Below are 15,398 nucleotides of genomic sequence, written 5' to 3' on the forward strand. Positions count from 1 at the left end.
TTCTTTGTTCATGTTGACGTGACTTCCGATATAATCTGAAGAATATCTGATGCTGATTTTTGTTTTTGTTTCTTTTAGAAGGATAAAACACTGCAGTAATGAAAATGTGCTCCATCCTATAAACTCCTGTTATAAAACAATGACAAATATCAACCCCTCAGGTCACAAAGATATAGCGTATGGGTTCCTCACAGTGATGCAGCAGGAAGAAGAGGAACTGAGAGAAGAGAAACTACAGATCAAAGAGAAGAGATTCAGGGAGGAGCTGAGCTGTTACTGAACTATAGAAGAGACACAAACTTCCACATTCAACACAGTTCAACACACAAACCACAGACATTACCTTTATTCAACATGCAAACGTCCTCTTATTGTTCTTCTCTATTTCTTCTCATTCTCACAGGTATAGTAAACTATCAAGGAAAATTAAAGCAAAGCGTCTAATGGCAAAAAATTATCTGTTGAAACATTTATAACATGATATAACAGTTATCTTTTTCCTTAGGGGTCAGCTGTCAGAAACCCACTGCAGTCGATAAAGAAAAATCCAGTTCAGAAGGAAGCACCGTAACTCTGTCCTGCAAATATACCAAAGGTGATGATAATTTCTTCTGGTATAAACAATATCCAGGAAAACAACCGAAGTTCCTCATCTCTCATCTGGAATCTGGAGAAATATTAAAGGATTCAGCTGCTGGACATTCTGTTAGAGTGACAAAAGAGGAAACTCTGATGGATCTGGTGATCTCCTCTGCTGCAGTAACAGACTCTGCTGTGTACTACTGTGCTGTGAAGCCCACAGTGACAGGAAGCACCAAAACTCTGTATAAAAACCTTTGGAGCAAAGACAACACAATACTCCACAACATCCACTAGAGGGACTCACACACTGTTACACTTGTCTGGTTTGTTATGCTTCTGTCAACATTCTTTGTACAGATGAGAATAAAACATATCTCAGTGTTTTTGCTGTTTCATTGTTTTTTTTTTATGGTCACATTTTTATTCTTAATCGAATAGTAGAATTATAAAGTATTACAAAAAAAATAATGTTTAATATGATAGTTAAATGTAAAAGCCAAACTTGTGACAGATCATACAGGTGAAATATAAATCTGTTTTTCAGGTGTATTTGAGTATTTTCTTTACATCAGAAAATCAAAACCCCATTTACTGCTATCTTAATGAATCTGGCCTCCTTTATTCTCAAAAAACACTTATTTATATGTTTGTTGGTCACCTGGAGGAACAAAAACTGTCGAAACCACTAAATAATCACTTTTTTTCACTTATTTCTTTAAATTTTATCTTAATGGTGTGGTTTTATTCTAAAAATAACAAATCTCTACTATTTCAGAGTTCCATGATTTTTAAATGGAAAATCAAAAGCATTAAGATAAACTCTGTATAAAAAAATTCCTGCTTTTACATGTTGATAACAATAGACAATAACTTTCTGTCCTCTTCCTTTAATACAGATTCTACAAACTGGAATACAATGCTGCCTGCTGGAAGATTTCACACCATCCAACATGTGAGTTTTATAATGACCCTGATGAAGGCCAAAAGCCTAAATAAGATCATCAAACAATTATATGTTCCATGAATAAACTATATAATCTTAATAAAATCTTTTCCCACATATTTTGCAAAATGACCAAATGAGAACTTTTTAGGTGCAACTTTTGCCAAATGTTTCACAATAACTGATTGTTTGTTTCTTTCTATGAAAATATTTATATATACTGTCCATATAATCTGAGACATATCACGTGTTGACATTTCATAACCAGCTGTTATAAAACATTCAGCATGTAATCTCATGACCTCAAAATTATTAAATATGAAGCTAACAAACCAGGAGGAAGAGGAACTGAGAGAAGAGAAACTACAGATCAAAGAGGAGAGATTCAGGGAGGAGCTGAGCTGTTACTGAACTATAGAAGAGACACAAACTTCCACATTCAACACAGTTCAACACACGAACCACAGACATTACCTTTATTCAACATGCTGTCTTTGCAGACATTTGAATTCACTCTGTTGTTTCTACTCATTGTAACAGGTTTGTTTGATTCTTTCAAAGATTCATTTCAGCATTTTATGTTTGTTGTTCAGTTATTTGACTTCTCTCTTCCTTTAGGTGTCAGCTGTGGACAACTCACTACAGTCAAGGATGAAGAGTCCAGTTTAGAAGGCAGCTCTGTAACTCTGTCCTACACTTACCATCAAACAGCAGCTGGGGGTGATGAATTTGACTGGTATCGACAATATCCAGGAAAAGCACCAGAGTTCCTGATCTCTCATTTAGGAACAGGAATGAAATTAAAGAACGAAGCACCTGGACTGTCTTTTAAAGTGAGTGATGATAAAAAACAAATGGATCTGGTGATCTCCTCTGCTGCAGTGACAGACTCTGCTGTGTACTACTGTGCTGTGAGGCCCACAGTGACAGGAAACACCAAAACTCTGTACAAAAACCTTTGGAGCAAAGACAACACAATACTCCACAACATCCACTAGAGGGACTCACACACTGTTAAAGCACTGATTGTTGAGTCATTGGACTGATGACAAAGACAACAGAGAAATGAAGCAGTAAAGATCAGAGACAGAGACAGAGCTGCTGTGGAAGCAGAAAAGAATCTGATTGGTTGAGCTGAAGTCAAACAATCATGTCAACAGGTAATGGGCCCCGCCCACTGAACTTCAGCTCATCCAATGACATTATTTCTTCCTCATTCTACTGCAGTGGAAGAACATTGTTCATCTGCTGTCTGTCTGGCTTTAAGAACTCCAAAGACATGTTGCTTCTCCTCTTTTTGCTTCTATCTCACATTATAGGTGAGTTTAAGAACAGGGATTAAAGTTTTGTTGAAGCTGCTGCATTAACCAGATATACAGACTGCATTTCACTACTTTTCGTCTTTCTTTGCTCTGATAGAATGAAAATCATGTTTGGATCATCTTGTAAATTGAACTGACAGAGTTCTACAGTTGATTTAGTTGTGAATGTCCACAGAGTAACACTGTACAGGTGACATTTTCCACTGTCTTCTCCTCTCAGCCTCATGGACAATGTTAGTCTAATGGCTTCATTTTCTCTACTTTTTCCAGGACTAACAGCTGGAGACACAATCTCTCCTCAACAAGATGAAGTCAGTGGAAGAGAAGGACGATCTGTCACTCTCACATGTACATATCAGACAGATGACAGCTATGTTCAGCTTCACTGGTACAAACATCATTCTGACCTTCAGGCTCCTCAGTTTATACTAAAGAAAGGAGCAAAAGATTGGAGTGGAGAAGAATATATTCCAGATAAACGATATGGCTCCCAAACAACAGATACATCCACTGAACTGACCATCACAAAGCTAACCCTGGCAGACACAGCTCTCTACTACTGTGCTGTAGAAACACAGTGATACAAAGTGTAGAAGAGGCTGTACAAAAACCTGAACACAGATATCTGACTACTCTTCAAAGAGGAGGGAAGTGGTATTCAAACCACAGCTTCATATCAGATGGATTCTGCTAATTCCTGTTTTATCAGAGTCACTGTGGTTCCAGCTGCTAATGAAACACTGTGGGAGGATTCACATGAGCAGCAGATCCACATTAACTCCATAAGATCAGAAACAGACCCTGGCAGAGATAAAAAAATTTAAAAAAGAAATGTAAGACTGCAGCTTGAAAAGGTCATTAACCAAATAACAATGTTACACACCACCACAGCCATTTAAAACCGCTACACTTTAAAAAGGTTCAATTTGCTTTAAAAAGCCATTTCATTGCCTGACATATGTGTAAATTATATATTCTCGCTGCACACACTTGGTGATAATCACTGTATTCACTTTGTCGTTGTTACGAATCATGAAAACTTTGATTTTTTGACATTGCCAGTTAACAACAAAAGTAATTTCATGAAATTCTCCAGAATGTTGTAAATCCAACTCCTTCCAACCAATCGTATAGCCGGACTTACAACATTGCATTTACAAGTGTTTTTTGGTGTTACTTTAAAGTAACGTTTTATGCAAATTGCTATATTTTGATGACCTTTGAAGTTATCCCAAGACTAAAGAGAACAGGCTGTACACACTAACATAACTGCCTTACACTGGCTGATTCACCATCATTATAATAACTTCGTTAGAAAAATCATGAAGTTATACTATCGGAATTTATTACTGACAACATAGAACAGAATTAAAATGTCACTGTTTAGGTGTAACCTGATTTTTTGTCTTTCACGCCTGTTAATTCAAGTTCGTTTCATATATGCAGTTTGATAAGAACACATGGTGATTATAATAAGTATGGCTAGTTTTTAGGAACTGTTTTGATGTGGTCACAGGCTAAAACCATATTTGAGGTCACAGAGAAGACAGCTTAGCCTCAAACATATTCTTTTAACTCAAAATGTATTTTTTTGGGTTCTCTTGTGGGTGAGTTCTCATGTGGTGCAACATATAACAATTTAGCCCGAATATTTTCCCGCAGATTTTGCAAGAATATGGTTTCTCATCTGTATGAATTCTCATGTGGCCTGACAGAACATGGTTTTGACTGAAACATTTCCACGTTTTGCAACAGCATGGTTTCTCCAGTGTGAATTCTCATGTGGACTGATAAATTACCTCTTTGACTGAAACCTTTTCCACGTTACAACAATATGGCTTTTCGTTGAGGTGAACTTTCATGTGGCTCTGCAAAGTACCATTTCGACTGAAACATTTGCCACACGTTTTACATGAATATGGTTTCTCCCCTGTATGAGTTCTCATGTGAACAGTCAAAGTGGCATTTTGACTAAATCTTTTACCACATGTTTTGCAGGAATATAGCTTTTCACCCGTGTGCGTTCTTTTATGCCTTTGAAGTGATGACGAGTAAAAATATATTTTGCCACAGGTGTGACAAAAGTACAGTTTCTTCCCTTTCTGTTTAGCATTAGAATGACTTCCTGAGAATGACGATTTACTTAAATCGTTACTAGGACTTCTGTTACCATGAGAATGATTATTTGGCTTCAGATCAGCATTTTTTGTAAATCCCGAGTCTTTCAGATTGGTTTTCCCCTGATGCTTACTATTATCATCAAGATAGTTGTGGAAGGGGAGCCGGGTAACATTTGGTTCGGGTTTGCTGTGGTCACTTTGCTCATAAGGTGGAACAATCAAAAAGCTATCGGTTTCATTCTTCTGTACAAACTGCTCTCCCTCCTGTCTGGTGTACTGTTCCTCCTGTTCCTCTTTAATCTTCAGAGACTCCGGTTCCTCCTGATCTAGAATGGAGCTTCTTTTCTGGTTACGAAGCCGCTGGTCAGCTGAGACATTCTCCTCCTCCTTACAGACATGATGCTGTTGATTTTCTGAAGGAAAAGATTTAAAGTAAATCAAAAGAACTAAAGTTCAGATGTTCTAGATGGTCCTCGTTCCGTTCCCACAGCATTTCTACGAACCAGTTTAGAAAAGTATTGGGTTTCTTTTACTACTTAAAAATGCCTTGGTAAGGATGTTGTGCTTTTTCAGAACACTCAGTACTTTTGTCCTGATGGTGGCAGTCCTAAATCTTTTCTGATTCAGTGAACTGCCCCAACATCTCACTTCTATTAATTTACTCAGTGCAGTCATTACATCAAGGTAGTGTTAGACATTTTCCTTAGTCCGATAGATTTCCCATCATCAATTATTATCACATCATTTTAATTCATGTTTACATACACAATGCATTTCAAAAGTAATTTAATTTTCAGAAGTATGTCAAATGTAAAAAATAATACGGAGCTGACGAACATTGGAACGTTTTAAACAGAAAGCATGAACAGACACTTTTTATGTCAACATGACACCAAGCTAACTCTTTTCCACATTACCAGCGGAGAGTTCAACAGTTGTTAGGTTTTGCCAGATTAAATCAGAGTTTGAACTGAAGCTCTGTGGAACACATATCATTTTTGGTTTAATTTATCTTTTGTTATTCTAATTTACCATTACAAAATAACAATAACTTCCATGAATACATGAACAATTATTGGACCTGCTTGATTATAGCAAAAATGACCACAGTTTTGGTCAATATTGTGTTCATGATCATTTAACACGATTACTCAGCGAGTTTCAAAACAAAATTAATTTATTGGTCTTTTCCAAGAATTCTTTGTCTTTTCAGCATCAAATTATCTTGAACTTCAAACATAATAAAAGAACAGCAGCACACACTGAAAAGCTTTCAGAGGCTAAAAAGTGGTTTCATTTAACAAATGGAGCAGATAACAAAATGACAGGATGAAACTCTCTCTACACTGTAGTTGCATTTATATTCCTGACTCATACGGTGTTAAAATCCTGATTTCCAAGTCTTACATGAATTCAGACTGCATGTCGCTCAGGATGGAAACATTCAGACACACCGCAGCCTGTCCTCTGTCAGCTCACATCTTGTATTTCAGTTTAACAACCATGTTTCCAGCTCAGTCGGTTTCTCCTGTGTCTTCTACAGACTGTGAGTTTGACTCTAAATGTTTCTGCTTTTAAACACATTCATGTTATTTCTGTCTGAAAAATAGCTGCAGCTGCACCTTAACTTTCTCTGTGAGCCTGAAATAAATGTAACGTAGAGCTCTGATCAGGATCCTCCATCAGTCAGATTCATGTGTGAGTTCATGCAGCCCATCACGGTGTTCCGTACCTGCTGTGTGGGAGTTTATTCGGGGTTTCCAGGTGATATCCAGCAGTCTGCGCTGGCGGTCGATCTCTTCCTCGTACTGGACGATGGTTTTCTCAAACTCTGTGAATATTTCTTCAGCAGCAGCAGTTAGTCGCTGGCTGATAAACTCTCTCAGATGCTGAGCTGAAGACATTGTTGCTGCTCACACTCAGATATTCAGCTCAGACAACACCACCGTCCTCCTGCTGAGTCCCACACGAGGACAGAAAACACTGCTGGGGCCGTTGGACTGTTTACTTCCGGCGGGTGTCACACTGTAATGTTCCGGCGCAGTTCCCAGGTCTTTTTAATGTACACTCTTAGATGAACAAGACGAGACTAAACAATAGCAAAGCGAGTGACAATACAACAAACACAAACCATTAAACAGGTAACTTATATGTCATGGCGTTAAGTGATAAATTGAGTCCGAAATGTAGGAAACAACAGTCCGGTTGCAAAGGCTTTGATTAAAAAATAAAAAATAAAAAAACGTGGCTAAGCTGGAAAACCATTGACTTGAACTAAGACAACAAGAGACTAATAAAACAAAATGACAAGGTGAATAAACAGAGCAGCGAAGTAACCACAAAACAGGGATGAAAAACGGTCCTTACATATGGAGGGATTTATAAGTACAACTATGAGAGATTAAGTGGTGACTGAAAGTGGAGCTGAGGACGAGTAGGAATGATTACCAGATAAAAAATAAAACAAAATAAACAAAGTACACACTAAGAACATAGACCAGAGAGCAACCAAGAAATATATAAACCATGAAAAAAACCTCTAAAGTACAAGAAAATCAAAATACAAAAATGGTGATCGTGACTAAATGACCTAAAGGAGCTATCTGAAATTTTAACAATGCAACTAAATACGAAGATATATTTTGATGCATAAGATGTAATTTATTTATGTCAAGTTCAAAGTCCCACAAATGACCGATATGGTGAGAGAGATACTTTAATGAATGATAACAAATAACTCACAAATAAATGATAAGTTTGTCAACCCACCTTGATAGTTTTATTTAGCAAAACCACCTTGTGATGTGTCATTATATACCAAATCAGGTGAGTGAGGTCTTTGATGTCTGAGTCAAACAAAAACTTTTTTTATTATTATTTCCGTGCGACATTTGAACTTAAACAAGCTGCAAATGTTGTTGGCAGACATGCCGCCGTCGAGTGGCGTCAGTGTGTCTGCGTCAAGTCTAACATCGTACGTTCCAGTAATGGAACAGTTCATTACGGATATTTGTCTGGTCGAATGATCTTGTCTGCTTACCCCATAATCTGTGTGTAGAATTAAAAAAAAAACAGTTCTATAATTTCTATAGGTGCTGTTGAAATTTCTGAAACCCTAATAAAAACTTTTACCACATATTTTGCAATATGACCAACACGAATTAAAACTTGAACCCGTTACAGCTAGTGCTTAGCTGACCGACAAATGGACCCAAGAACCTGAAAACAACAGGTGGAATTAAGACAAGACCAATGAGAAGTGGTGTTGGGAGACAGATCCAAAGTGCACGCGAGTTTGAGAGGACAGAGAGATGATTAACGAGAGTTCCAGTGTGAGCCTAAATCCAGGTGGGTGTCCGAGCAGAGGGGGGTTCCGGCTGGCTGTGGTGCAGCGATCCTGAGTCTGTAGTGGGGCGTAGGGGTGGGTTGGTGAGGCTGGAGGACTGGTGGCGACCGCATGGAATACAAAGACTCGGAAGCCAGACAAAGGAAAACGACGGAAAGGGTGACTGGAGAAAGAAGGAGGCAGGGTAAGCAAAGCAAGGAGGCAGGGTAGTCCTCCTGGAACCTGCTCCACCCCACCTCAGGCGCAGAAACCAAAACAAACCACAGCAAGAACAATTGTGACAGAACCACGTTTTAAAAGAATTTATAACATCACCTATGTGGGATCTCATGAAATAAGAACTGTCAAACTATTACATGATGACCAAATGTTATGAAAGAATGCCCTTGTGTGCATTTTAATTTAAAAGATTTTCCTGTGTCACTATTGAACTGATATAATGATAATTGAAGACTATCTAAAACAATTATTTCTTGCTTATTTGGAATATCTCTTTTTGACTTCAAACATCTAAATAAACTTTTTTTCAATATCAAAGACTGGTTTAAATAACTTGAATTTATTTCAAGAAATTTTCAGTCGTGTCCTCTCAGGCTGGGATTTCTCACGGAGAACCACAGGGTTCAACCTTAAATAACAAGTTCACACTAAAAATCAGAAGCTTAAATACCTCTGAAGTTAAGATTTAGGTTACAGTTCATATAATGTGGTTTCCACATGGTTAGAAAAGTTCAGTGATGAAAAAACAATTTTGTATTAAAATTGTATTTCAGACAAATAAAGATAAACTGAGTCATCCTTTAAAATCCAACAAATATCAGCTCCTCATCTCACAATGATTGAAGATGAAGCTGTGAGACGGTTAACCAGGAGGAAGAGGAACTGAGAGAAGAGAAACTACAGATCAAAGAGGAGAGATTCAGGGAGGAGCTGAGCTGTTACTGAACTATAGAAGAGACACAAACTTCGACATTCAACACAGTTCAACACACAAACCACAGACATTACCTTTATTCAACATGTTGACTTTGCAGACATTTGTATTCACTCTGCTGTTTCTACTCATTGTAACAGGTTTGTTTGATTCTTTCAAAGATTCATTTCAGCATTTTATGTTTGTTGTTCAGTTATTTGACTTCTCTCTTCCTTTAGGTGTCAGCTGTGATCAACTCACTGCAGTCAATGATGAAGAGTCCAGTTTAGAAGGCAGCTCTGTTACTCTGTCCTACACATACCATCAAACAGCAACTGGGGGTGATCAGTTTTACTGGTATCGACAATATCCAGGAAAACCACCAGAGTTCCTGATCTCTCATTTAGGAACAGGAATAAAATTAAAGAATGAAGCACCTGGACTGTCTTATAAAGTGAGTGATGATAAAAAACAAATGGATCTGGTGATCTCCTCTGCTGCAGTGACAGACTCTGCTGTGTACTACTGTGCTCTGCAGCCCACAGTGACAGGAAACACCAAAACTCTGTACAAAAACCTTTGGAGCAAAGACAACAATACTCCACAACATCCACTAGAGGGACTCACACACTGTTCCTTTTGTTTCTGATATCACAGTTGAAACTTCTTTGTAAAAGTGAGAATAAACTATCATCAATATGTTTGCTACATCACTAAACTCTGTGATGATGAAGTCTAGATTCTCAATAAACTACAAGAAATAGACTTATAATTTCTTAATCAAGTAGAAAAAAATCAAGTATGAGAAAAAAAGACGTGTGTTTTGTATCTTATAAAAACAACCAAAGTAGATCCTAATAAGTTATATCTATACTGTCTTATGTCTTCTTTTGGTAATAGTTTTCACCTGTGTACACTTCAGAAAAGACTATTCTCAACTGTAAGAATTTCTGTATGGTCCTAAAAACTATCACTTTGAGACAAACTTCCCGCATATTTTACAAGCTGCTTGTCACCTGTTTGGATTGTTGTTTGCTTTTAAAATGCTGATAATTCTGTAAGTAAAGCCTTTAATTGGTTTAAAAATGTGTGTGTGTGAAAACCGTGCTGGGAGTGTCTGATATCTCCCCTCCTCCATAATAATTTTTCATTTTTATTTCTATTGTTATCATTTTCCCCTGTGTACAATTGAAAATGAATATTCTCCCCTGTATGAATTTCTGTGTGATCCCATCAACGATCACATTGAGTGACACTTTTCCCACATATTTTACAAGACTGCAGGTTCACCCGTTTTATTTAGGAAAGGTAGAAATACAAGCACTTTATTCAAAGTTGGAGGTTTCAGGAGAAAAGTATTGTTCTATTATATGTTTAACTTTTACATTTTGAGGTGTTGAATAAAGAGAGAAATCATAAAGACCTATAATCTGATACATAAATGGTGACAGAAATTAAAATCCTTTTCAATTGGATTTTATTTGTACAAACGCCTCTGTGCAGTAACATGGAGCTCTTTATTTGAAGATTTCCTAAAAGATATAGAAGCCCTGTAACCTGGATCAGTGTTGGTGAAATTAGAAGTTATAGAGACTTAATGTTTGATGATTAAAGTTGTAAAGTCAGGAGAAAGGATGACATGATTTTCTATTCTTTCATTTGTCTTTAAGGGCTCATAAAATGAAGAGAAAAAACTATTTAGCCAGACTCACACTATCAATGACCAGAATATGTTTTATCTCTGGCTGACTCTCAGGCCTTCCAAAAAAATCTCACTGACAAGCTGCTGGAAGCCTGTTTTTACACCTTTAAACTCAACTCTTTATCTCCAGCAGAGGGCGACGTTATCAAGTAGGCGGTGCTCTGCTTCTGCTTTGTGTTCAAGCTTTCTGTCAATAAGAACTGCTGCTGTGAAGAGAACAATTGTCAGACTGAGTGTTGAACATCAGCTAGTTTCTCCTGTTGATTTAAACCTTGTTGTACAGATGGAACATTGGCGGTGGATTATTTTTGCTGCTCTTTTCTTTGGTAAGATAGAAAGCTCAACATGTTTCCTCTTCAAACACTTGAACACATTACTGAGCTGCACATGAAGAGCTTTTAATGTTCATTCTACAGAAAATTAGAGCAGATCACTTCTGCTGCCATTTGTTACCTTGTAAAAACACCTATGGTTCAAAGTGACAATGATCAGTGAAAATTACATCTATTCTACATGTGATAGAACTCTTTAAAGCTGCCGACTGTTCTCCTTTAATCAATCATCTTTATTGATTCATCTCTTCCTCTGCATGTTCTGTTCTTCCCCAGAGTGTAAAGGAGAAGACAAAGTGACCCAGCCAAGAGAAGATGTCATTGCTGCTGAAGGAGGCTCAGTTACACTCAACTGTACTTATGAAACCAGTGATACATATCCTTATTTGTTCTGGTACAAACAAGAAGTAAATAGTTATCCAAAGTACATGTTGAAACGATACTCATCAACCGGAGATAATGCTCCAGAGTTCAGCAAAGACAGATTTGATGCTGAGCTCAAAGACAAATCAGTTAATCTGAAGATCCAGGAACTTCATCCATCTGATTCTGCTGTGTACTACTGTGCTCTGCGGCCCACAGTGACAGGAAACACCAAAACTCTGTACAAAAACCTTTGGAGCAAAGACAACACAATACTCCACAACATCCACTAGAGGGACTCACACACTGTTCCACTTCTCTGGTTTATTATGGTTCTGTCAACATCCTTTGTACAGATGAGAATAGAACATATCTCAGTGATTTTGCTGCTTCTTTGTTTTTTGTGAAGATGTTTCCATCCATCACACGATGCCATATATGAATGCTGTTTGTTGTTCTGTACTGGATCTGAGTTTTATAATAACCAATGAAGGCCAAAAGCCAAAATAAGATCATAAAACAATGAAATGTTCCATGAATAAATGTGTTAAATGTGTTGCTGTGTTCTGTCATCTTAATAAAATCTTTTCCCACATATTTTGCAAAATGACTAAATCAAAACTTTTTAGGTGAAACTTTTGCCAAATGTTTCACAAGAATTGATATTTTGTTTCTTTTTATGAAAAGATTTACATATACTGTCCATATAATCTGAGACATATCACATGTTGACATTTCATAACCAGCTGGTTTAAAAGAACAGTTTATGAAGGCAGAATCAGTCCTTGAGGTTACAACTGTGAAAAAAGTATATTCACGTCTTAAACTCCTGTTATAAAACAATCAGGATGTAATCTCATGACCTCAACATTATTAAATATGGAGCTAATAAACCAGGAGGAAGAGCTGAGAGAAGAGAACCTACAGATCAAAGAGGAGAGATTCAGGGAGGAGCTGAGCTGTTACTGAACTATAGAAGAGACACAAACTTCCACATTCAACACAGTTCAACACACAAACATTACCTTTATTCAACATGGACTATTCTGTGCTTTCTATCCTGATTATCAGGATTCTAACAGGCACGTTACATTCTACATCATTAATGAATTTCATTTAAATGTTTTATAAATATTATTAATTTCTAAAGAGATTTATGGTGAAATATGAAACACTTCTCTCTTCTTTTAGGTGTCAGCTGTGAAGAACTCACTGCAGTCAAGGATGAAGAGTCCAGTTTAGAAGGCAGCTCTGTTACTCTGTCCTATAGTTATCCCAAACTGTCAACTAGTAACTATTTCTTCTGGTATCGACAATATCCAGAAAAACCCCCAGAGCTCCTGATCTCTCACTCTGCTTCAGGAGCTGTTGGTAATGAAAAAATAACAGAACTGGAAATTGAAGTGGATAAAAAGGAAATAAATCTGGTGATCTCCTCTGCTGCAGTGACAGACTCTGCTGTGTACTACTGTGCTGTGAGGCCCACAGTGACAGGAAACAACAAAACTCTGTACAAAAACCTTTGGAGCAAAGACAACACAATACTCCACAACATCCACTAGAGGGACTCACACACTGTTCCTCTTGTTTCTTACAACAAAGTTGAAATTTTTTGTAAAAGTGATTTAAGGTAGGCACAAAAAACTTGTGCAAAAGAAACAAATGGACCAGACTCAGTGAATAATTCCCTATATAAAAATAAATAAATAAATAAACTACCATAGCTATGCAGATGACACACATATATATTACAATGTCACCAGGAGACCAAGGCCCTGTACAGGCCTTTGGTAAATACATTGAGGAGATTAATGACTGGATGTGCCACAACTTTCTCCAGCTAAACAAAAACAAAACTGAGGCAATTGTCTTTGGAGCCAAAGAGAAACGATTACAGGTCACCACAGAGCTTCAATCTATACACCTAAAAACTACCAACCAGGCCAGAAATCTGGGTGTAGTGATGGACTCAAACCTAAATTAAAAAAAACACATTAAGGCAACTATAAAGTCAGAATACAATCACGTTCAGAATATATCAAGGTTAAAAGATCTGATGTCTCAGCAGGACCTGGAAAAACTAGTCCGTGCATTCATCTTTAGTAGGTTTGATTATTGTAACAGCATCTTTACAAGACTACCTAAAAAGTCAGTCAGACAACTGCAGCTCATTCAGAACTCAGCTGCTCCAGTCCTCACTAAGACCAAAAAAGTGGACCACATCAGTCCAGCTCTGAGGTCTTTACACTGGCTGCCTGTCCATCAGAGGATATACTTTAAAGTTCTGATGCTGGTCTATAAAGCTCTGAATGGTCCAGGACCAAAATACATCAGTGACCTCCTGACCCACTATGAACCTTCCAGACTCCTCAGGTCATCTGGATCTGTTTTTTATCAGTTCCAACAGTCAGAACCAGACATGGAGAAGCTGCATTCAGCTTCTATGCTCCACATAGAAACAAGGCCAGATGACTAGTTTTTTTCAGTTTTCGATTTTATGCTCAAATGAATAATGGAATAAACCGATAACGAGCGTTTCCCGTTTCATCCAATTTCGAGCTCACCTTTCGCTAAGCCCCTCCCACTAACGGTTCCTGTCCAATCCTAAGTTAGCGTCCCCAAATATGCACAATTACGGTTGCTAATTTAAATGTACAATAAACTCACACATGTTGCCAGTTTCCAGCAGTTATCAAGTTTTCATTAAAAATTTGATGTTTTTTCATATTTTTTATTTTTTTAATGTTTTATCATTTTCCCCTGTGTACACTCAGAGACTTCAGAAATGAATATTCTCACCTGTATGAATTTCTGTGTTATCCCAACAACGATTACTTTGAGCGACACTTTTCCCGCATATTTTACAAGACTGCTGGTTCATCCGTTTTATTTAGGAAAGGTAGAAATACAGCAGTTTATTTTAAGTTGAAGGTTTCAGGAGAAAATTATTGTTCTGTTACAAGTTGAACTTTTACGTTTTGAGGTGTTGAACAAAGAGAGAAATCATAGAGACCTATAATCTGATGCATAAATGGTGACAGACAATTAATTCCTTCTCAGTTGGATTCTGTTTGTACAAACACCTCTGTGCAGTAACATGGAGCTCTTTATTTGAAGATTTCCTGAAACAGATATAGAGGCTTTGTAACCTGGATCAGTGTTGGTGAAATTAGAAGTTATAGAGACTCAATGTTTGATGATTAAAGTTATAAAGTCAGGAGAAGAAATTGTTTATTTGGTGAGACTTAGAGAAAGGATGACATGATTTTCTATTCTTTCATTTGTCTTTAAGGGCTCATAAAACGAGGAGAAATTTTTTTTTAGCCAAACTCACAATACCAATGACCAGAATATGTTTTATCTCTGGCAGACTCTGAGTCCTTCCAAAAAGCTCACTGACAAGCTGCTGGAAACCTGTTTTTCCACCTTTAAACGCAACTCCTTACCTCCACCAGAGGGTGACATTATCAAATAGGCGGTGCTCTGCTTCTGCTCTGTGTACAAGCTTTCTGTCAATAAGAACTGCTGCTGTGAAGAGAACAATTGTCAGACTGAGTGTTGAACATCAGCTAGTTTCTCCTGTTGATTTAAACCTTGTTGTACAGATGGAACATTGGCGGTGGATTATTTTTGCTGCTCTTTTCTTTGGTAAGATAGAAAGCTCAACATGTTTCCTCTTCAAACACTTGAACACATTACTGAGCTGCACATGAAGAGCTTTTAATGTTCATTCTACAGAAAATTAGAGCAGATCACTTCTGCTGCCATTTGTTAC

The 15,398-nt window shown here is 37.4% G+C and overlaps 1 protein-coding gene across 1 annotated transcript; it reads right to left on the bottom strand.

Moving 5' to 3' along the window:
• Nucleotides 1-4,269: 4,269 nt before the first annotated feature.
• On the bottom strand, nt 4,270-7,166 carry LOC140268536 (uncharacterized). The gene is made up of 2 exons (XM_072363450.1): nt 6,700-7,166; nt 4,270-5,380 (listed from the first exon to the last, which is right to left on the bottom strand). The coding sequence occupies exons 1-2, from the start codon at nt 6,869-6,871 to the stop codon at nt 4,626-4,628; spliced, it is 927 nt and encodes a 308-aa protein (XP_072219551.1). The 5' UTR covers nt 6,872-7,166; the 3' UTR covers nt 4,270-4,625.
• Between the last annotated feature and the right edge of the window lie 8,232 nt (nt 7,167-15,398).

This window comes from Leuresthes tenuis, unplaced genomic scaffold, assembly GCF_036924035.1.
Source record: "Leuresthes tenuis unplaced genomic scaffold, fLeuTen1.0.hap1 SCAF_14, whole genome shotgun sequence".
NCBI classification, from domain to species: Eukaryota; Metazoa; Chordata; class Actinopteri; order Atheriniformes; family Atherinopsidae; genus Leuresthes; species Leuresthes tenuis.

Coding starts and splice junctions, on each gene's coding strand:
- LOC140268536 (XM_072363450.1), bottom strand. CDS start 6,871: ATGTCTTCAGCTCAGCATCTGAGAGAGTTTATCAGCCAGCGACTAACT. Junction 5,381..6,699: donor AATAAACTCCCACACAGCAG/GTACGGAACACC, acceptor CTTTTCCTTCAG/AAAATCAACAGCATCATGTC.